The sequence below is a fragment of the Catharus ustulatus genome, chromosome 1, assembly GCF_009819885.2.
Source record: "Catharus ustulatus isolate bCatUst1 chromosome 1, bCatUst1.pri.v2, whole genome shotgun sequence".
NCBI lineage: Eukaryota > Metazoa > Chordata > Aves > Passeriformes > Turdidae > Catharus > Catharus ustulatus.
In genome coordinates, this window is record NC_046221.1 from 51,969,446 (window position 1) to 51,993,897 (window position 24,452).

A 24,452-nucleotide genomic window follows, 5' to 3' on the forward strand; every position below is an offset into this window, starting at 1 on the left:
TCACATAAGAAAGCCAAAAATTAAAAGCACAGATGTGACAAAATTTGCTCTTGTATATTACAGTTGATTAATACTCATTAATCATCATTAAGCAAAATGGGTTTGGACTTTTTGGTGGGTTTTTTTCTTTTTTTAGGAAACAAAAAGTATTGCATTACAAAATAATACAGTAAAGCCTACTAATCCCTTTTCACCTTCTTTATAAAAAATGCACGAAACTGGGAGGAGCAACTGATGCCCCAGAACGCTATGTGGCCATTTAGAAGGATCTCAACAGACCTGACAGACAGGCAAGACAGAACCTTTGAAATTTTACAGACAAGTGCAAGGTCCAAAACCTAGGAAGCAATAACCCAGGCATCAGTAAAGGCTGGGGTCTAACCAGGTGGAAAATAGCTCTGCAGAGAAGGAGTTGGGGCCGCTGGGGGACAAGAAGTGGTTCAGCAGTGAACCAGCAGTGCTCTTGTGCACTCTTCTAGTTTTCATTAAGCAAAATATTTTTGGGGTTTTTTTCCTGCTGTTCCATGAAAAAATATTTTTCAGTATGAAACTGAAAATAACATTTACTACAACCATGCAGTCAAAACTTCTGCAAGAAGAAGCTAAAATGCCACAGCCATTTTTTCTATTATATTAGGCCAACTATGTGACAATCTTCTGCCATCATACTCTGTGGACACAAACTGACAAAAATGACAAAAAAATTTTAAAAGCATCACTTGCTTTATAGAACAACATCTATCTATAGAATTTGTATTCTGACAATAGGGGTAATAATGGCAAGATGTTACAAAATTTCACAACTGAAATGCTCAATTTTATATGCAATACGAAAACACGAACATGAATTTCTTCTCCTATTTATATATATAGATATTCTTTAATTATATAAGAAAAACGTATCACACGGAATTTCAATTACCCTGCATGCTACTAAGACAAAAAATACTGGAAGATTTAAATACATTTTTAGAAAACAGCAGGGTGGTGGAAAGGGTGGAGAACACAGTGGTCTTAATTCCAGTCCCAAAATCTTCAGGAGATTTCTTGTTTTGTAAAATGCAGTTGCACTTTTCTTTTCTCAGGATGCCAGACTCCTAATCTCCCAATCACAGCACAAGGTGGGAACACAGCACCATCTGTTGTTCTTTCAGGACAAAACCAATTTCAAGATTATAAGCCGCACCATTTTGACTAAAATTTTGGTCCAAACACGGAAGTGTGGCTTATAATCAGGTGCAGCTTATATATGGACAAAGAACGAAAAGTTGCTCAGGTGTCTGCTGAGAAAGGCAGGAGCTTCTCTTTGAAATGGAGAATGTAAACACCCTCCCTCCAAATCATTATAATTTTGAAATCAAGGGGTTCTCAGGTAAAGATATGGAAATTAGGAATAACAGTTCTTTTCTAGGGAAATTAAAACAGAAATACAGTACTACAAAGAAACAAACCCCAAGCCCTGACAAAGTCAGAGTACAACCTGACACCCTGTCAGGCAGGGTGTTGGCAGCAGTTCGATTAAATGGTGTTTGCAGTCCTCTTGCAGTGACTGATGTGGTTCAGTTGAAACAGTGGTCCTGAAGAAGGTGCAGTTTCACTCTAAAGGTCCAGTGGTGATGTGGAGAAATCTGGTTTTCCTCTGGAGTCCAGTGGAGAAAGGGCTCCCTTAGTGTCCCAAAACCTCTGTTTTTATTTTGGTAAGAAATGCTGGGCTCTTCCCCCTGTCTGGAACAACTTCCAATGGGATGAAGTAATTTTATCAGTCACACAGTGGGACTCAATGGGCCATTAGCAGAAAATGACTTGCTGGAGGAAGGATAGGTTGTGAAAAGATAAAGAACAATGCCCAGCCTGGTTTCAATGGCTAGCCCATTAGCAGAATATCTCCCGTGGAGATAAGGATCACTGCCCCTGCCCTCAACAGATGGTGATAGAATAGAAACCTTTTATCACATCCTGTATTTTAACGTGCGGCTTATAATCAGGTGCAGCTTATATATGGACAAAGAACGAAAAGTTGCCGACACCCAGAAGTGCGGCTTATAATCAGGAACGCTTATAATCGGGAAATTACTGTAGCTTCCACTTTACTTAACAATGGAACAGGTCGGAACAGCAGGCACGGCACAGTGAGTATATTTTCACAGCTTGGTTACAATCACTTCAGAGACAGCATGTAACCTGTCAGCAAGCCTGGAAACCTCAGCCTAGAACTTCTCAGCAGTTTCATTAACACTGTACTCAGAACAACTCAGCTCAGAGAATTCCCTCCATCCCCAACTTTTTACTGTCCCATCTACCTTTCCATCAGCTGGCATCACCTTGAGCATGCAAATATGCTTCACTGTAGAAACAAAAGCTTCTCATGTTCTTTTTAATCATTCCTGAGGCCAGACTACTTCCTCATAGCAGTACTGCAGAAATGCACAACCTATTTAAGAGGAATCTAACCTCTGACATCCACAGTATGTATTCCATGCAATGGTGAGAACAAAGCAAAAATAGTGATACCTGCCTATAGACTTAATTGAGGTAAGAAAGACCAATACACTTCAATACACTTTCTATGGCCCCAATTTAGGTGCTACAAATACTTATATCCTTCAACTGCCAGCATCTGGTGGTCTTGGACTAAAGGCAGTCAATTGCACACTACTTACTCAAATACAAATGACATGTCAGAATATTAGAATATTGTCTGAAGATTTCTAGCTATCCCAGCCATACAACCGGAAGATTATAATATAAGTCCAAATTCATCTTCAAAAGAAAAAAAAAAATCTTTCTCCCTCTCTCCCATCTGGCGATGATTCCCAGTACTTAATGCTCTTTTTTGATTTCCTATCTACCTTGTGAAATCCATCAGTGTGTTTAAGATGACTTACGACATTAATATTTCTGTGTATGAACATGTATATGGTAGCACAGATTGTTCTTATGGACATCATCAAAGCCAGTTAGCCTATCTGACGTGTATACAGGAAATAGAGCTTAAGAAAAATTACTGCTTACATACTTGAGTTTCAGACATCCCTTAATGCTAGCCAGAAGAGCTATGAAAAATCTGAAAGTTGAACAGGAGATTGACTCACATGCACTCAGAACATTGGCAGGGCTTTGTATATATATAAATAGTGTCAGAAAATGGATAGTTCTTTGTATATATGTAAATAGTGTCACAAAGGGCAGAAAGGTTACATTTGAAGTTCTCATACATGCATGAAAAATTGGGAGATAGAAAAAGGGGCAGGGGTGTAATCTCAAACGCATAAAAAGCTGTAACATTTATGAAGATGAGTGTTGAAGAATTACCACATTAGCATGTGAGGGAAATGCATAAGGAGATGAGTACACAGCCACAAATTGCAAGGAGCCCTCTCCCTTACCCCCAAAAAGAGATGACTTTATGTCTTTTACAATTACAACCTGGAAAAACACCACCACATTTTGGGCATTAAATTCTCACTCATAAGTGAAGCAGTTGTAGAATTAAACAGTCCCTTACCTAAAAACCTTGCCAGTAAACCTTGTTTCATGAGGTAGCATGAAAGAAGTGACTGGCTTCATTTGTGAGACCAACCACATCACATTGCCCATCCTCAACACCAAAGGTTTTCTTGCTGAACACCTAGTCCTAAATGAGGTGATTCTGTTAGCAGATGGGAGGGAGTTGTAGCAGCTGTCTTCACACCAGCTGTCAAACAGATTTTGTTTTTGTAGCGCAAATCTACAGAACTTCTGCCTCACAGCTATGCTGCAAGGAGCCTGATCAACGTGGGCAGACACAGTGGTGAAAGAGGGAGGGGAAAAAGCAGAAAGGATGATGGTGTCCTGGTACAGAAGTTTATAACTAGAGGATAGTTCCACAAGAGAAACTGAAGTGCAGAGAACTAATAGCTAAACTAGGTTTCCAATTTTCTCCTTTGTCAATAACTGTATAATTTACTAGACATCAAAGTACAGTAATTTCACCACTATAAGGCGCACCGGATTATAAGGCACACCTCCAGGAGTCGGCAAATTTCCTAACTTTGTCCATATATAAGGCGCACTGGACTATAAGGCACACTTTTTTTTTGCAGCAAGGATCCACGTGTAACAAAGTAACGAATAAGTAACAGAATCGCGTGATTGGGGGGTTTACTGGCTCGGCTCAGGGCTGGGGGCCGCTGCCACTCGGCAGGGCCAGACACATCTACCGGACACATCTGCCCCTGCCAGCCGCAGCCCTGCCCGCTCCCCCCACAGCTCTCACTTCCAGGTTGGCAAATTTCCCAACTTTGTCCATATATAAGGCTCACCGGATTATAAGGCACACTTCCGGGTTTCCATCAAAATTTTAGTCAATTAGCCACATTAGCCAGTGTGTTTAAAAGTCCTTAGGAACAGGGTTAGATTTTCACACAAAGCAGATTCAGAGCAGACATACGTATTTCCTTAGTAAAATAGACAAAGGATCCTTCCTCTTCCATTTCCCATTTTCTTCAAGGGGAAAAATAGTAGATAAAGATTACAAGGTTCACCTGACCAAAAGAAGACCCAAAGTAGGACAAACAAGTCAATAGCCTAACAGTACATACCTATATTTTGACCTCTGTGTACAAAGTCCAGGTAGACTAATTCAGATTTCAACATCCTCACTGTAACAAGAGGTATTCCACAAACAGGGACATCTTTACAGGATGCTGGAACTTGAAGCACTTTGCTTCATTTCCTGATGCTCCTGCTCCATCAACAGCAAATGAATCCGTGAAATTTGCTTCAATACTGTTTGTTACTGTTCAACACTGGCTGATGGTAAGATTAGTGGCAGCTCTCCTACCTTGCTGCCCCAGACACTCTAAATAGACAGAGGCAGCACACTAAAAAGACAGAAACCCCAGAATCTTGATCAGATGGCCTGTATTTATAGGAATACTTACTAGATAGCAGGTGACCTATCCAATATTATCAAGACCTTATAAACTCATTTGCATGGTTGAATGGACTTGATTTTCAAAATGATTCTTTGTGTACATGATATCTAATACTGGTGTGCACAGAAAATTAACAGCAAGTTGAAACTAGAACACGTAAAATTTTATTTCCTGCAGTGTTTAGGTAACACTGTTCTTGTATTACAAAACATCTGCAGTCTGGGAGCTGCTCTGTCCTTGAAAAACGTATTCTGACTTTCAGAATGGGAAACATGATTATTTCAGAGCTACTACCCAGCATTCTCTTCTGCAGTCGGTGAACTAAATGCAAAAACAACCAGAACAGACCTTTATCTTGCCCTTCTTTGCTTATCTACATCACTTTGATGATTATGCATTATAGAGGGAAATGAAGCATCAAATCTCAGATGTTTCACATGCACTAGCTTATTTTCAGCAAATAGGAAGGAATAGGACCTGGTTCACAATGAAAAATCAGCTTCTGGAAAAAGCCATGCAGTTCTACGTGAAGTTTTGTTCAAACTTTGTGCAAACAAAGCACAAAGGCAGGGCCTACAAGCCCACTTCTTCCTGCAAACCAGCCAGTTTATTTCACTGCATTCAGAGTTGCATTCATTCTTTTACTTACACAGAGATCACATACCAAAGATTTTAATGAAACTATGCAGGATTCATAGCAGGACCTAATAAAGATGCTATTCCTTAAATGTTTGGGAGCAAACTGTTCAAGCCCAGCCTTGTGCAACCTCTGCATTATCCTTGAGGCTATACTTCTGCTTTTCTCCAGAAATTCACACTGATCTCTGTGCAAAATTAATTATCTTAAAAGCACTGAATGACACATAAATAATCTATTACTTTTTTTGTTTGGCTAACCATGAACTTCCACAAAAGCTGATAAAATCCAATTTGTTACAGATTGGTAAATACTTGCTATTTATCTGTTTATTAGGAAATCTGGAACCCTAATACAAGAGTGTAACAAACACTTAGCAAGGGAGAGGTGTTTACTGTTACAGTTCTACAATGGCTATCTTGTGAAGTGTCAATACTTACAAACATTTCTATGCATATTCACATGTCAGTAACTCTATTGATTTCAGCACTGGATGCAAAGAATGCAGCCTCAGAAATGTGATGGAAACAAGAATTTTTCTCTTTGGCATGATGTTGCATTTGAGCTATGACAGGGGAGAAAAGGATATAGCAACAAAGTTCCTTCATGCAGAAGAGAAGCAAAAAGCCCTTTATTTAAACAAACACTACACTTTTATAGAGTAGTTCATGGACCTGAGGATAGACATAATTTCATTGGTGTAAGGAAGGTAACACTCCTTGTAAACATGAAAACAGCATGTCTTTCATGTATCTCATGCATCCAGCAGGTGTTTAATCGTTGTTATAATTCTTTCTCCCATGTTTTCCTTTGAGCAACCTGAGAAAAATCCAAGACTGCTTCCATGGTTTCCAGCAGTATTCAGCGACAGCATGAAGTTCCTATTTGAGCTGACTTTAATACTGTATTCACCAAAACATTTTACTATCAGATTATTTCAATCAACTGCATAATACTTCTGCTTCTAAGCAAAGAAATTGTCACAAGATAGAAATCACTATAGTAGAAGACTAGCACACCTAAAAGTCAGATGCTAAGTAGCAGGTCTGATTTCTGAAAAATACTAATGCTCACTACCCCTGAAATCTGATAATTTTTACTTGAATTCCTTTCTGCAACCACTGCTATCTGCAATGCACAGCAGATCTATGTAAAGCAACTGCAATTGTAACTTCACTTCAAAATTGTACCCATTTTTTCAAACAGTCCAGACACAGCACATTTTTTTTTACATGGGATTTGCTTAAAACAATTCAAAGAACCGTAATTTAAAGGAAAATAAATTCAATTCATGCACAAATGCAAATGTTTGACAAAACTTACCAAAAGATTCTCTGGTTTGAGGTCCCTGTGGACAATGTTCTTGCTGTGAATATAAACCAGTGCTTCACACAGATCAGTGATCATGACAGCAGCATCATGCTCCGTGAACTTCACACTTTCTATGATTGCATCAAATAAGTCCCCTCCTGGGACATACTCTAAGATTAAGTAGATCTCAGCTTCTGTCTCATACACCTCAATTAAGCTTACTATATTGGGATGAGAGAGACTCTGAATAATCAGGATTTCACTTTCCATCATGTCCTCCTTCCCTTTCAGCTTGGATTTATCAACAATTTTCATTGCATAGATCTGATTGGAATCACAGTGGCGACATTCCTTCACCACTGCAAAGTTACCATCCCCAATAGTTCTGCCAATCTCATAGTGTTTTTCCACATCAGTTCTGCTTTTAATTGCATACCTCCAGCTTGTGCTTTCCAATCCCTGAGCTTTGTTGTCTTCTTTATTCACTCTGTGCTCCCATGTTTTTTCTTGTCGAGTCATATCACTCTCTCTACAAATGGCATTCCCCTCTCTTCTGGCAGCTTCCTCTTTAGCCCTTTGTCCCTCTCTACCCTCCCTATATGTTTTAGACATTTTCTCAGCATCCCTCAGTGTGTCTTTCTTTAGCCAACCACTTTGGTTCATTACACAGCTACTTCCATTATCTTTCTTCACTTCATGAGATAGTTGAAGCCCCTCTACAGCATTCTCCCTTAATTTTACAGCTACCTTCCCATGGTTTTCATGCTTCTCCACATCCTTTTCTTTCTTAATGCTTCTTTTTTGCTTCTCCAGTCCTTTATTAACAATTCTATGTAGTGGCTTCCACATTCTCCTACTGCCATTATCTTTCCAGCCAACTTCCTCACCCTCCAGACAAGTTTCAGGGGATTTTCGGTAGTTCCTGACTTTTGTATTTCTTTCTATATGGTACTTCGGACACGCACCTGTGTTCAAGTCTCTATTCTCAAATGAGGCCTCAGCCTGCCTTTCCCTCCGTAACTTTTCTCTGGCCTGCCTTTCCTGTTCGCATTTCTCACACCTCAGCACCTCCTCCGAACTCTCCTCTAAGCCATCCTCAGAACTCCTCTCATGGTTAAGGTACCTTTCTCGTGTTTTTCTAGGTTTCCCTCCATGTTCACCTTCACCACCCCAGTTCTCTCTAGTCCACTTTTTTTTGGTTCTCATTTTTTCCTCTTGCTTTGTCTTGCCTTGACTTTTTCCTTCATGTCCATCAACCACATAGGAAGACAAGCCATCACTGCAGTTCTTAGTCATTTCTGTCTCATCAAAGCCACCGTCTACTTTCGAGGCCTTGTCATACAGCCTGTTCTTCAGTTTTTGGGACTGCTCCTCATTCTGCTGAATGGCAGCACTGGTAGCATAAGGATTTTCAGGATAAAGTTCTTGCAATACCACCTCCAGGTCCTTGAAAGTGAGAGGCTCCCTCCCCATAGCTATGAATGCATCACCTTCCTTGAAGAACTCAGAAACACTTCGGAGTTCTCTGCCTCTCAGATTGTACAGCTTTCTCACACGGTCAGTCTTCCAATGAGGAAATCCCAGAGCTTCTGAAATGTCAGCCATTAGCTGCTCAAAGGTCTGGACTGATCTCCGGTTGAGAAGTAAGGTTATCCTCCGGAGCGTGCGTCCCCCAGGTTTCACCACTGTAATTATCCTTGGCTTCACAGGACTGTGCTCTGAATGTATCATGTGAAAACCATTGCAAGGCCTGAAAAACCTGTGGCTGCTTTCACCCAAACATGGTTTTCCATAGTTTCCACTACCAACAGAAGGACAAGTCCCATGTAGTTTCCTCTCTTTTACTTTCGAGTCTGCATTGTGTGGCAAATGGTCCAACAAGCCTTGGCGTCCTAAGGTAAACAAAAAGCAGGAGTATTAATCACTTTGCCTTATCAGACCTCTTGCAGCAACAGTTTTCTAAATGTCAGTGCATGTGACCTCCAAGAGTAAGGGTAGGTGACTTCAAGGCTTACAAAGAACTTTTAACTACTGCTATGGAGTATCTCCACATAGTTGCAGCCACAAACATTGTCAAGTTTGTGCAAAAATCTAAATTGATTTTGTGACAGGGGAATGTAGTTTAAAAAATAATAATATTGAACACAAACGGATCTTTCTTCTAAATCCTCCCATCTTTCAGAAATCCTCAAAGAATAGTAAGATTGCATCCAGATTGTTTAGTATTCTCTTATTAATATATCTCCCATAGATTCACTCAATTCCTTTCTCAATCCAATTGCAGTTTTGGCCTCTGCAAAGCCTGTGGTGACAAGTTCCACAATTACAATGCATGAAGTAAAATATACTAATTACGTGTGTTTTAAAATTACAGTAATTTCACGATTATAAGCCGCACCTGATTATAAGCCGCACGTGTAGGTGTCGGCAACTTTTTGTTCTTTGTCTATATATAAGCTGCACCAGATTATAAGCCGCACTTTCATTTGCAGCGAGGATCCGTGTGCAACTTTCACAAAGTTGCCAATTAGTAACAGAATCGCAGGATCACAGGGTTTACTGGCTCAGCTCGGTGCGGGCTCGGCTCGCCACTGGTCCACCACCGGGGCCGGGGAGTGGCCCTGCCTGCCCTGCCGCTGGGGCCGGGGAGCACCGCCACTGCCCCGCCGCCGGGGCCAGGGAGCGCCGCCACTGCCCCGGGGCCAGGGCCAGGTAAGCTTCGGCTCAGCTCAGGGCTGCTGTGGGCTCACACTTCCGGGTTGGCAAATTTCTGAACTTCATCCATATATTGGCCGCACCTGATTATAAGCCATGTTTCCGGGTTCACACCAAAATTTTAGTCAAAATGGTGCAGCTTATAATCTTGAAATTACTGTACTTTCAGATGATACTCTGTGTGCAACCTTACATTCTTACAAATAATTATCTCCTCTTCATTTTCCCTGGACCTACTACAACAAATTAAATAAATTATTTTTAAAAAACATTACTTCTGCTATAATTTTTACAGCCATTTTATAGGTCATCTAATAGTAGGTCATCTAATAGTATAGGTCATCTAATAGTAATCTTTTGCCTTAAAGAATGGCTATCTTAGTTTTTTTTTATAATCGGAGTAATGGTTTTCAATACTTTGGGTTGACTTTTTAATTCTAAAAAATATTTTAAATCACACACAGTTCTGAGTATTCTCTGGGGACATTGACATTTCATCTTAGAACATCATCAAGGAAAATGGCACCATTTGTTATATGCGCAATTGTGAAAAGGACGAACTGAAAACATAACATAAGGTTATGAACAAACAAGACTATAACATAATTCCCTGTCTACCAACTACCAACCAAGCTAAGAATAAAAATGTCCCCCAAAAGTATTCTGAACTGTTGCACTTGGCTAGGATTAAAACCTGCTTACAGTGCATTTATTTACTCAAGAAATAAACTTTCAGAATGAGATCTCAGTGTGTTTCCAACCCCATTTAATAGCCTTGCTCTTCAGTTGGGAATAAACATTCAATATATATGAACTAACAGGACCAGGACAAAAGGAAACAGCCAGAAAAGTTAACAAATCTTTACAACAAAATTTCTGTAGATCAATGGCTTATCTCCCAGAGAATCAGGTCCATTTTTGTACATTACTATGATTCCATAGGGCAGTGGCCAAATCTTCAAAGGAAATAAGCATTTCTCTTGGTGTTAGGCTCAGGTCTACTACATTTTGGGTTTCAAGTGCAAGAGATGTCATTTTCAGTATTTCATGCTACATATTTTTATTTGTTTCAATTAGCCAGGCATCAATTATGTTTCCTTTCTTCACTAAATTGGCAAAGCCTGAAGAAGACAAGCTTACTTTTTATTTCTGTAACTAATGTAATAAGAGCAGTTTTATGTCATTATTAACAACAATACAGGAATGTTTTGTTCTTTTTAAACTGACTTGGTTCCTAGCCAAAAAAACTTTTACAAAAGCCACAAGTTAATATATAACAATGTTTGCTGTAAGACTAGAATTGCCAATTCTTCTGTGATGAGAAATTAAATAACTGCTTAAATCATTGCATGAAAGAATCTTCTAATATTTTCCAAGAAAAGGGGAAGTGTCAAATTTTGTCAAAGTGGTGATCATAATGACTTTTAGTTACATACAATTAAAATTCACTTCTGTTGCCTGTTATAACTATTTCAGTCATAATTTCTGTTATTTTCCAGTTATGCTATATTTAACTGATACACAAGAAGCAAGCCTCAATCTGTCAGGAGAGTGCATATGCTTAAAGTAGCAACAAGCACTTCTAGAAAGCCTTCAAAGGTCACACACACACCCAAATCCTATAGCTACAGTTTATATAGCTTCAAAATCTTGTTTCCATATTTATATACAAGTGGGAAAAGGAGGAAGAGGGAGATGATATGCGAAACACACTTCAGTGAATTCAAGCACTGGCAAATTATACATCTGAGAATAAAATGTGTTTTTTTCTTTTGCTGTCCTCCTGAGAGCTAATGATTATTAAATATAAATATTTCTTAGAAATGTCAAGATGGATTGATGAGTGTGTCTGTTTTATCTGTATACACATCTATCTATATATTCTAGTGTATTATGGATTATCAATGGTGCAGCATGGCCAAGGAGGATGCTGAGGCTGCTGCTGTGGATGGGCAGGGGTGAGGCAGTACAGCTAGTCAAAGGCACTTTGCATGCCACCTAAACTATGCACAGAGGCACAGGGAAACAAAAACTAGAACCCACAGAGCAATACAGACCTCCACATGATGAAGACATAATGGTTTTGTAGGGCAAACACTGGCACCAACTCTCAAGAGAAGCATGGAGAATGGAACAAACTAGGATTTGGGGACTCAGGTAGCAGAAACAAGAAATTCAGCATCTATGACCAAAGCACAGGTGCTCACCAGGGAGAAAATGTGCTCCCCTGTAGGGACCACAGCTTCTGTGATTAATTTTTTGATTTTACAAATCATTTGTGACCATCACAGTCCATCCCACTGTGGGGGTGGGGAGAGTGGGAAAGCATGGGGAGAAATCACAAAAATTCCTCCAGAAGACATTTCCTTGGAGTATTTTAGATCATATTCTGGACATGAAGTAAAATTAAATGAACCTTAAATTTACCTTAAATTACATGTACTTTAAATTAAATGTGACTTAAACTCTGAAGAAGTTGTGTATACAGAGCATCAACATCTATATCTTAAGGAATTGCCTGGCTATACCAGCTAAAACAGTAGAGTAACAGGGTTTTGCAGAGGTCACCCATTGCAACTAAAAATGTATTGCTGCCATTTGTATTTCAAAACTGCCCTAGGTTACAATGTAACCATGTGCCCAAAAGTATGTATTCTATCACCATCTGTTGAAACCAGGTGGGGCAGTATTCTTTATCTTTTCCATGATCCATCCTTCCTCCGGGAAGATATCTTCTGTTAATGGGCCATTGAGTCCCACGACATGACTGATAAAATTACATCATTCCCAGTGTGAGATGCTCCACAGGGGGAGGAGCCAACCATTTACCACTGAAATAAAAACTGAGATTTGGAACACCAAGGTAGCTCTTACCCACTGGTTTCCAGAGGACAAGAGCTACCAGACCTTCCTATAGGATCACTACTTCAAGAAGACCACTTCATCTGGACTACAACCACCACCTAACTAGCAGGGTGTCAGGTTGTATTCTGACTCTGTCAGTGGTTTTCTTTTGTATGATGCATGTGTTTTTCTTTCTTTTTTTTTTTTTTTTTAATCTACTAAGTTGTATTTCTGACTTGGAGTCTCTTACTGGTTTTGCTTTCAAACCATTACAAAAACTTATCCTTTTCCTTGGCCAGTTCATCAACTTTTGCTCATTAATTAAAATATTGCCACTCAGCTTGCATTCTTCTTTGCTCTCCTGCTGGAGATCACAGTTTCAGTAATTAACTGAATGTTTCACCATTCTGTGATCAAGTCACAGGTTGAAAGGGAATTAAATTTTTGCAAGGAGTTTTACAACACAATTTAAAACGGAAGGCAGTAGTGAAATAGGATCTAGGTATGGCATTGCTATGAAAAAGATGGTGTTATTTAAGCCTTCCAATTTCTTTAGAAGGTTTCCACTTTACAAAAGCAACCATGAAAACGCCCCAAAACATTAGCAGCAACTAAACTTGCACATGACAGAAACCACGTATCTGGGAGTTGTTTTGATATACTGGTCCCAATATAGGATAAACAAAACACTGTTTAAGTGGGCAGAGAACAGACCGCAGTACAAATGTCTATTTTTTTCCATAAGAAAACTCCTGCTGAAGGCATGTAAAACAAAGACCACAGGGGGGGAAAAAAGAATATTTTTACTTGGAACAGAAAACATTTGATTCATTTCATAGTACTAACAAGTATCTTCAAGTACTTGAGTATGAAGAATGCCTCTGGCACTGAACTCAGAGCAGTCCAGTTCATAGCTCACACAGGTTATGAGCGTGCATCAGCAGTCAGCTCCAGGATGCAATCCGAGTCCTCTAGAAATGTGCCATCTTGATCTCCTCTCCTTGTTGTAAATTATTTAAAGTTGCAATTTCCAGGGCTAGTGCACACTGAAGCAGTAAGTAATATGTCAAGTCCCAGTTCACTAGATTAGATGCACAGAAACAAAACATGATCACAGGCATCCTTTTACAGCAAGTAAATTTTACATTACCTACAACCCCCCTATTGGAAACACTACTGGTGAATTTTTCTCTGAGGAGTCATAGCCTCTCTTCCCTCCCTTGCTGTTCAGCCTTGCTTCCTCTGCCATGTTTTACACCATTTTAGGGCAGAGATTTTGTTTGAGTCAGGACTGGTGGTTATTTCAGCAACAAGAGGCAGACACATTGCATCAATTTTGACCAGATAAAATCCCAAGTAGAAAAAGAAAGTCAGATTTCACAAGGATTGGATCAAGATGGTGTAAAATTCAGCATAACAGTTGCTGTTAGTTCCAGCCTGAGCAAGCAACAAATGCTCACTGAGCTCAGAGGTATGGAATTGAAAATGGAAAGGAAAGCCAATAAAGAACTGGACTGTGAGGATGAGAGAAAAGAGGAATTTCAGCAGACTGCAGAGAAGGAAGCAATAGTGCCATAGTCAGACATTGTCTGACACACAGCAGCTCCTATGAACTTTTATACCAGCTGATAGCAATTTCCCTGAACTTTACTGACACAGTGGAAGCAGATGGAGACTGTAACAGGAAAGCTGCAAAGCATGAGAATAAGAATGGATCAAGAAAGTCAGGTAAAATACCAAACTTAGACAAAGAGATGGGATTGGAAGTGAGCAACAGAACTATCCTCACATGGTCTGCTCCTTTGCAGTTCTCCATAAAGAACATCTACCTGCTTTTGTTGTCACTTGCCATATTAGCTTACAGTAATTTCACGACCATAAGGCACACCGGACTATAAGGCGCACCCCCCGGGAGTCGGCAAAATTCGCAACTTTGTAGATCAGATAAGGCACACCAGACTATAAGGCGCACTTTTTTTTTGCAGCGAGGCTCCGCCCGCAACTCACCCCGCGCAGTTGCTGGCTGAGGCCCCGCCTCAACCCGGCAGCCATTGGTCCCTGGGCCCGCCTCCACCCGGCAGGGGCGGTACCCCCAGCCACCAGGATCCCCTGGACCCGGCAGCCATGGGCCCCCGGGACTGCCTGGACCTGGGAAGGGGGGTGCCGCGGGCCCCCTGGGTGGCATTCACTCGGCAGCCATGGGCCCCGGGACTGCCTGGACCCAGGAGGAGCGGTGCCATGGGCCCCCTGGCCCGCCTCCAGCTGTCAGGGGCGGTGCCACGGGCCTCCGGGCCCGCCCCCAGCTGGCTGCCGTGGCACTTCCGGCTCCCCCCACGGCTCACAGCACACACTTCCCGTTTGGCAAATTTCACAACTTTGTACATCAGATAAGGCGCACCGGACTATAAGGTGCACTTCCGAGTTCAAGGGAAAATTTTAGTCAAAAGGGTGCGCCTTATAGTCATGAAATTACTGTACATTGATTTATATCTTTTTTAAACAACAGGAAGAACTACATGTACACTATGAGGGACTACATTAAGACAACATTAGCAAGATACTCAGCGAGACAGGAGAAAATTAGAGTTATCGCCCACATCCTGCACGTCATCAAAAGCAGCATGGCCAGCAAGTGAAGGGAGGTAGTTCTCCTCCACTTTTCCATTCTCATGAGACCTGGAGTGTTGCATCCAGCTCTGGGGCCCTTGATATATGAAGGATGTGGACCTGTTGAAGCAACTCCAGTGGAGGGCATGACGGTGACAGAACCTCTCCTATGAAGACAGAGCTAGGGATGTCCAGCCTGGAGAAGGCAGCAGCTCTGGAGATACCTTAGCATGGCCTTTCAGTACCTAAAGGGACCTAGGAGAGAGCTGTAGAGGGATATTTACAAGGGCATGGAGTGATAGGACAAGGGAGAACAGCTTTAAACCAGAAGAGGAGAGACTTAGATTAGATATGAGGTAGAAATTTCTACTGTGAGGGTAGCGTTCAACATGTGGCTCTGAGCAAGTCGGGGAAGTATAAGGTCCCCCCGCCTGCGGCAGAGGGCTTGGAACTAGATGATCCTCTAGGTCACTTTCAACACAAATAATTTCTTTTGTGAATTCACTTCCTTCTTGCATGAAAGACAGTTTAGATATATATTCAATTTTCCTTGTGTCTACTCCAGCGTACATTAGAATCTCCTTTTCAGGCAAACTGCATTAAGGACCATGGTGTAGAGAAATATTTGTAACCAGAAGAGTTGAAAAATGTGTGAAAAAATACAGGAAGATCAGTTTCTCTCCTTAAGGCACTGCAGCCCTGAGAACTGGATTTTGTCTCAAATAATTCCATTGAGTTTCAAAGCAATTGACTTACAGTAATTTCACGACTATAAGGCGCACCCTTTTGACTAAAATTTTGGTCCAAACCCAGAAACGCGCCTTATAATCCAGTGTGCCTTATATATGGACAAAGTTCAGAAATTTGCCAATCCGGAAGTGCAAGCCACGGCTGCCGTGAGCCACAAGCCACGCCCATGCTGCAGCAGCCCTGTGCTGTGGCTCCCCTGGTGCCGCAGCAGCCCCGTGCCGCCTTGAGCCAGCACTGCAGGAGCCCCATGCCACCCTGAGATGCAGCAGCCCCGAGGGAGAGGCGGCACCGCAGCAGCACTGAGCTGCAAGGGGGAACGGCAACGTGGCAGCGTGGAGTTGCAAGGGGGAGGCGGCCCTGCAGCCGCGCTAAGCCACGAGGCAGAGGCAGCGCCGCGGCAGTGCTGAGCTGCGAGGGAGAGGCGGCCCCACAGCAGTGCTGAGCCACAAGGCAGAGGCAGCACCGCGCCGTGAGGGAGAGGCGGCCCCGCAGCAGCGCTGCGCTGCGAGGGAGAGGTGGCACCGCAGCAGTGCTGAGCCGCGAGGGAGAGGCGGCACCACGGCAGCACTGAGCTGTCAGGGGGAACAGCAACGTGGCAGCGTGAAGTTGCAAGGGGGAGGCAGCCCCACAGCAGCGCTGAGCCACGAGGCAGAGGCAGCACCGCAGCAGTGCTGAGTCGTGAGGGAGAGGCGGCCCCGCAGCAGCGCTGAGCTGCGAGGGAGAGGTGGCCCCGCAGCAGCACTGAGCCACAAGGGAGAGGCGGCCCCGCAGCAGCGCTGAGCCGCGAGGGGAAACGGCAACGTGGTAGCATGGAGTTGCAAGGGGGAGATGGCCCCGCAGCAGTGCTGAGCCACAAGGGAGAGGCGGCCCCGCAGCAGCGCTGAGCTGTGAGGGAGAGGCAGCACCGGTGCCGGGGGCGGGCAGGAGTGCTGGGGCCTGCGGCACGGAGGGGGCCCCTGGGTCTGCGTTTAAAGGCTATGCCAATCTGAGAGAAATGTTTCCAAAGTGAGCACCTGCCAGTAAACCCTGCTATCGCGCGATTCTGTTAGTAATTCGTTACATCGTTGCATGCGGCGCGGCTCCTCGCTGCAAAAAAAAGTGCGCCTTATAGTCTGCTGCGCCTTATATATGGACAAAGTTCGGAAATTTGCCAACTCCCAGAGGTGCGCCTTATTATCCAGTGCACCTTATAGTCGTGAAATTACTGTAATCTATACTTTTCAGAGAGGATGAGTCTGGTAGTCAAAACATTCTGAGACCTGATCCACAAACCTGCTCAGTACTCACAGCTGCAAGGGCATATACTGCAAAAGGTACTTCAGACCACAAGGTAATATAACACAACACATAGATAATGTTAAGTTATCCCAAAATTCTGGACGTGGGCATCTCAAGTTGCTTTCTTGCCCATATTAAAGTACTTTTGACTTTATTTTCTGCACCTTGACTTTTACTTTCTGCACCTTGGTTGGTACTGAATTCAGTACAAGCCCTTCCTTTGCAGGTATCAGAGATAGGCTCATCCATATTTGTTACTGTAGAAACTACCATGACAGAAAAGCCCAGAAGTTAATAAGTTTGTATTAACAGCAAGATGCAAAAAACACACAGCATGAGGCATGAAGAGCCAGGGTAAACAGCAGAGTAAAGGCTCATCAGGAAAGTTCTGTCCATCACATACACTGATGGAGACAGATCCCCTGGGGATAAAAAAAGCAGCATGTGAAAATGTAATTAATGCGTATATCTTGGTGCACAGGAACATGGGTTGAGGGAAATAGCAGTGCTAATTAATAATCATAAAAGCTTGACTTTGTAACCTTAAAAACAGATTTTAACTACCTGGCCTTGTAGAAATACATTTATTAATACATTGAAGAAATACATTGAACAAGCCTTTTGTGCTCAGAATGCAGTTGATGATAAGGCAGTTCTAAACTATACTATTCAATAAAATATTATTGTAACACATGTGGTATTATAACCATGGTTTACAGAACCAAATAAAAGAAGCACAGTCTTTTTAGATTACCAAAGTGTATTTTATTCATTCAGATTAACTGAACTTGAAAAAATTTTTAAAAACCCAAAAAAACCAAAAAACAAACTCATCACGGTATTTGCATGAATTTTTATCTGCATTAGCTACTGGAGCAGAAGGAAAACAAAACCATGTTCACTATCATCTATCAGTTGGATTCCTTCAGAAACAGTTTCCATACTGTCATAATCAAAATAAAAAAAAAAAAAAAGGGGGGGGGTGTCAGTTATCAATTTAATTTCTATAACATCCTTTCTGCTACACTAATGGGCATTTCCAGTCGTACTCATGCCAGCACTTCCATGTCACCAGTGTAGAGGAAATCAATTACTGACCCAGTCTAATCCAATTTGTAGAAAATTAAAATCACTCAGCAATCCAGACAGTGTTCTAAGTTTGTTGAAGAAAAACTAATTTGGGCTCATATACTAAAAGAAAAAGAATCAGAATAATATCTCTATCTCATAAATACAGTCTTAGCACTATAAGATCATATTAAATTAGCATGATGGGATTCCAAGTTCTTTATCTTTCACAATTTCACAACAAGCATGCTTAAATTTGCACACAATATTATTTTTCCTTTAACTGTCAGCCCTGCAAACTCAGCTATGTGTCAAGTTGGGTTCCTTCTGTCCCACACGTCACCAAGAGAACTAAAGTTTCTCCCGGCCAAATGTGTCTGGTCCCATTAGGTGAGCTTCCAAAGTGTCAGCTGCAAGGAAAGAAAATGTCCTTAGTGGCTACACCTGGACTGCACGACTACAGGAGACATGCACGTCTGGACACTCTCTCTGGCCTCAAGAGGGCAAGCAAGAAGACTTCATAACTTTGCACTGTACACCTTATCTTCAGCACATCTGCTTTTTATTTTAAAAACATATATATTGTGTCATGCAAACTGCAAACCAGAGATCCCCAAATCTTTCAGTCCCGTAAGTTTGCATTCTCATTCCTCCCAAATCTCTCATGCTAGAAAGAAAGAAATAGTCTACTCTCTTCCCCCAGCCATTTATCTCAGTCCCTTTTCACCTCCTGTTTTGGGACACAGACCTCAGAGTTAATGAGAGACCCTAGAGGACAAAGAGCACTAGGGCAGCTAAAATCAGGCAGATGTTGCAGCAAAGGAGTTCCTAAGATGAGAAGAACTATCTAGAATGACAGTCTGATAGAAAAACTTTGCAGCTGGCTGAACTTCAGCAGAAGGAGGGAGCCTGAGGGACACCCATGCTGGAAAACCCTCCCCTGTGGCTAAGGAAGCTCTGGAATTTTCCATTCTGAGGATGGATGGTGCCTCTGTGACACCCTCAGCCCCAGTGCAACTGTCATCCCACAAGAAAATGCTTGTAGGAGGTTCAGCATGCCACAATACATGACCATATTTACTGTATGAGAATCACGATGAGTAAGTGACATTTAGCAGCAACCTTTTTCCTTCTTTCTCCTCAGAGGTGAGATAAACTTAAGAGTTTTTTCTGCCTTATTCCCCCCATCCCCTTCTCCTTCACTAAATGTTCAGAGTTGGAATATTTGCAGTCTGTGCTGGTGTTCTCTTGTCCAGCTCCTCCAAGAAGGGAGCAGCAGGGTCTGGATTGCTGCAGGGCAGCCTGGGTTGCTCTGTGTTACACTCCCCTTTCCAACCAGAAACAGTGCTTGAGCAAAAATTACCTTCCTAGGTGCTTATCTTCTTCCCCTGCAGGCCCACAACCACCCCACCGTACCACTGCAGGTTTCTAAATCAAGCCATTTATAATTAAAAAATAAAATATTTACAGCAAACACAGATGGTTACTGCCACGTGTTAGTGTTACACTGAGCTGAATCACACCCAGAGCAGTAGATGAAGATTTCATGGAGACTGGTAATGACTCACAAGTGCCATAATTTTTACTTTTTTTTTGGAGCAGAACCCCACTTTCATTACCTTTTCTGACATTTTAAGGGTAGCAAATAAAAAAGTGAGCTCAAAGAAAAGTCTTATAGAGAAGTATACAGATGCTTGATCTGTAAAGAACGATTGTGAAATATGTAAGACTGCACATGAAATGAATCCGTGCCTTTGGAGGGGTGAGGCTTGGTTTAATCTGCATAAAACAAAAAACCAGAATATCATGAAACTTCTCATTATTTAATTTCTTTCAAAGATGACAGGCTGTGTGTTTTACTGGGAACAGCCATGGCTGTTTTTTGCAGTCTGCCCGCTTTAGGGTCTGCCCCAATAACCAGGGAAGTCGGCTCTACAGTCCAGGACCTTCCATCAAGGATGTTTCAGGAGAGGGACACAACTGACAGAGGAAAACAAAAACATCTTACAAAATTGCGGCACTTGCCAGAATCCATCTGGCAAAGTCCTCCATGTGCTTCTCAAGGCTCACTCTACAGGGAGTTTCACATTCACGTTGATCTCTTGACTCCTGAGGTACCACATATTTCAAATTAATTATTCATTTTTCATTACAAAGTAAGCTTTCAACTGCCTTTTAGCCAACAATGCCTCAGTCAAAGGAGTAGAATTCTGTTTCTTCTTGTGGGAGACTTTATTTGCATTGCTTCCTAAATCTCAACTTGATGACTAATCAGTTGCAACTGAGCAAATGCAGTGAAAATAAAAGAGCTTGCAGAGGTGTCACTGAGAGCTTAATTAAGCTTCCAGATTCTCTATTACCAATAACCTCGTTGCATAACGAAAGGAAAGACCTGCCTGAGTCTGAGTCTCCATATGTTTTGCAAAAGGGGAAATCACACAGAAGTTTTTTTTGCAAATATAGCACATTTAAGAGACGTTAACTCACACATAAAAGTAGAATTCCCAATCCCATTATTACAGAACCATTTTTTCAGACGAGACTCATATATTAAAGTCAACATTGCAAAACAAATTGTTTCACAGGACTTATATAGGAAGATAAGTTTCTCAGGGAAAACTGTAAGCCAGTCCTAATTAGACTCAAAAGCATGATGACAAGGAGAAAGATCACGATTTTCACATGACCAGACATTTCCCAGCACTTCCATTAACTACTTTTTGGGGTGATGAGAAAACTAAAAGCTGGAGAATATGTGCAGGCTAGCACTATTGATGAAGTGAAAGATGGTGTTTTCAGAATGTCTGCTGAGAGTTTCCTTCATGAATACATGGCGCAATTGTTTTGCATTCTTACAATAATTAGACTGTATAAAGAATACCAGCAACAGAGAGAAGATGGTAAACATGCCTGACTTCCATTTGCAGTAAAAGCCAACTACTGCTAGGTAAGATGGACAATGTGTAAGCATTACTAAAACGTCAAATTTATATTCAATCAGTCAAGGCAGTAGCTCCCATTCTTTTCTCATTGTTTCTAGAATCTAGCGAACACTCCAAAAGGAGTTTGCCCACATCCTGAAATGGAGAAAAACATGGAAAACAGTATGGTGTTATGAAGAGAAATGTCACATTCACCTCAATCCCTCATTTACAGCTCTGATTCAAGTTGCACTGAAGCTAAAAGATTCACATTAGCTTCAGTGAGATCTGGATCAGATCTGAGGCAGCTAAAATCACTGTACTGTTCTGATTCTAATTATATTTACAAGAAAGATTCTGATTATATTTACAAGAAAATCCATGTAACACTAATTTCAAATGTGGTTAAATATCAAGGAATCACTAAGTTAAAGGAAATGAGAAAATCAGAGACAGAAACCAACTCAATTCACCCTAGAGCTGTTGGAAGAGAAGGACCACGAATTTCCCTTATTTTTACAAAACTAGAGATGTTTCTAGAGAAAACAAACCAAGCTAGGTAATCTTAGAAATGGGGAAATGAATCCCACACAACTTCCCTTAGTCACTGCTTGCTGTAAGTCCAGCCGGTGCCAAAATCATGATTCCTTGCAGAACATGACCAGAAAAAGCAGCATGAAAACAGATACAAAGCTTGTAGTGACACTATCAGATAAAGATACATTCAAAAGTCAGGCTAGGATGCCTAAGGTAATTAACTTGAGTATTAAATATATATATATAGACAAGGTAACTTAAGTACAGCTCAAATTCAGAAGTTTGAACAGCTGCCACTAACTTGAATTGAACCAAGATATCTTATCTTTGCTAACAATTTAAGTCCAATTAGCCAATTCAGGTTAAGCCACAGATAGAGATTTATGAGATGCTAACTCTCAACTGATGTGTCCAAACATCCTACAAAAATTTTCACTGAAAAGGTGATGTTGTTTCAAAAGCTCCACACCCATTATACTACCAGAAAAGGACTAACTCAGCAGGATCAGTTTTACCTGGAGAGCTGAAGGGTGGCTTCCTGAGATGGAATTCAATCAACCTCTTGAGAAGAGCATGAGTTGCTATAATAACTGCACTTCCACTACATAAAGCAGCTGTAATATGTTTGTAAGCTTCATTTCATTTGCTGTTTTGGGAGTTTGCTAAGTTATCAACATTTCAAAGTGTCAAAATTGCATTCAAAGCGTATGGAAAACCACAAGAAGCATCAAAAGAAAAAAGGGGGGCCAAAGGAAAAGGAAACAAGGAGGTGGGAAGACAAACTTGCATGCAAACTTGCATATATGCAGGTTTTCATGTCTCTATAAGGTTAGTAACAAAAGTATGTGTAACAAATTATCAGGTTCAAGGATAAACTCTTAGTTTTTACCCTCACACAGGATGAGTTTCGATCCACATGCTCAGAGAAAGGAGCTAGAAACTTTTCATGCTATTGAAAGGTGTTGACGTTTTTTGTTGGGCTTGCTCTTTTTTGAAAAAGGAAACTTTTTAGTACTCTGTGTAGCAAAAGTTCTGGGGTTGTTCCCAAATACTGTGTCTCACAACCTGAAAACTGCTCCATTAGCTCAAACCAGTGGCCCCTCCAGTCCTGCTGACATTGCATACTGAATGTACCCTGAGGAAGGCAGAAAATAATGCTGCACAGGGAAGAGATATAGAGTAGTTCTCCTATAAATATCTGTTCAGTTATTAAATAGAAGCAGACACAAGTGATACAACTACAGAAGCCAGGGGATGCAAGGCCACAGCCAGCATACTTCCCGTGAGATCTGGCTATCGCATGTCACAGCATCTCCATCTGACACAAGAACCCTCCCCACCCTTTGAGCCCCTGCCTGTAACCCGTGGACCTCCAGCCGCTGAGATTTCACAGCTGAGGGAAGATTCATCAGCCTCAAACGTGTTTTAATACACAGTTGTGCAATGGTTTAAAACCCTTACACTGCATTCTATTTACTTTTTTTTTGCAGAGCACCAGTGTGCTCTGAACAGCCCACAAGCATTCGCTCCAAGTGAAGTGCTCTCATACTGACAATTAAGAGTGCAAGTTACTTCAAATCTTCGATTTTCATGGCAGCATAGATGACACCGTGCGTGCCTCCCTGAGCGGCAAACGCTACTTCACACTCAGATTTCAAAGCTTGCCCCGGTATTCGCGCGGCTGCCGCGGTGGCCTCTCAGCCTCGGAATGGGGCACAGGCGGCGTGACCCGTACCCAGCAGCAGAGACTAGCTCTCCGTGCTGCAGCAGCCCCTTGTTCTGCTCCCCCAAGCAATCCACGGTCGAGAGGCATCGCACTTCCTCCGTCAGTCTCCAGCCCCATTTTCCAGCCCAAACGGCCCCGAAAGCTTCCCCCGCTCACAGCAGCAACGCGGACAGGCAAGGACCTGGGCAGGAACTTTCGTCGCCGCTGCCCTATGTTCCCCTACAGCCGGGGCGCCGCGCCGCCAGCTCGCCCTCTCCTCCAGGAACGAGCTGGCGACCTGTCGGAGCAGGGTGTTGGTGGGGCGTCGCGGGGGCTGCGCGGAGGTGAGGGGACGAGGGAAGGGGCACTCACCCTGACAGTGGCAGCAGGCGCCCGCCGTGGGATGGAGTGGGGGTGGCGCAGCGGCCGGCATGGTGCGGGGGCTTGATTCGGCTCGGTTCGGCTACGACCACGGGCTGCCCGCAAAGCACCGCACGCTTCCTCCCCGCCGCCCCCCGCCTGCGAGGGTAGTCAGGAAGCGGGAAGGAGGGGACCCGGCGGGGAGGCGGAGCCGCGCACCAGCCACACCGGCGGTCGCACCCACGCACCTCTCCCCGGGCTGCCCTCAGGCGGCACCGCCCCGCCGCCCCAGCGCCCAGCTCGACCCTAGCCGCCGGGATGTCCTCGTTTGCCCCCCAGCCGGGCGTCTGCCCACCAGGCGGGGGTGTTTATTACCTGTCCGGGGGCTCCATGCGTCCCTGAGGGTCTCCCCAGGTGGCAGGATGTGGGGTACTGTTCCCAGTCCGCTCGTGAGTGAAAAGGCTTTTATTGTCGCCCTGTAGAAGCCAAGCAGACTTGGTAAATCACAGAGTATTCGCTGAGTTGGAAGGGACCCTCAAGGATCATCGAGTCTAAGTCCTAGCCCTGTACACCACCATCCCCAAGAGTCACACCATGTGCCCGAGAGCATTTTCCAATTATTTCTTGAACTCTGTCCTGCTTGGAGCTGTGACCACTTCTCTAAGGAGCCTGTTCCAGTGTCCAACCACCCTCAGGGGAAAGAACCTTTTCCTGATATCGAGCCAAAAGCTCCTCTGACAGAACTTCAATTTCACTTGGATTAAAAAAGACAAACACTGAGCAATATAAATAACATACACACT

The 24,452-nt window shown here is 42.7% G+C and overlaps 1 protein-coding gene across 5 annotated transcripts in view; it reads right to left on the reverse strand.

Annotated features, from left to right (window-relative positions):
* Positions 1–23,817, reverse strand: part of DCLK3 (doublecortin like kinase 3) — a 34,329-nt gene extending 10,512 nt beyond the window's left edge. For all 5 annotated transcript variants that reach the window (XR_004420183.1, XM_033080919.1, XM_033080911.1 and 2 more), the window contains exons 1-2: positions 23,662–23,817; positions 6,877–8,756 (exon numbers count right to left, since the gene is read on the reverse strand). Coding sequence is in view for 4 of the 5 variants with exons in the window: in XM_033080919.1 (XP_032936810.1) it covers positions 6,877–8,756; positions 23,662–23,722 (1,941 nt within the window). In the remaining variant the exon portion in view is untranslated. The remainder of the gene's footprint in view (positions 1–6,876; positions 8,757–23,661) is intronic.
* Positions 23,818–24,452: the final 635 nt, after the last annotated feature.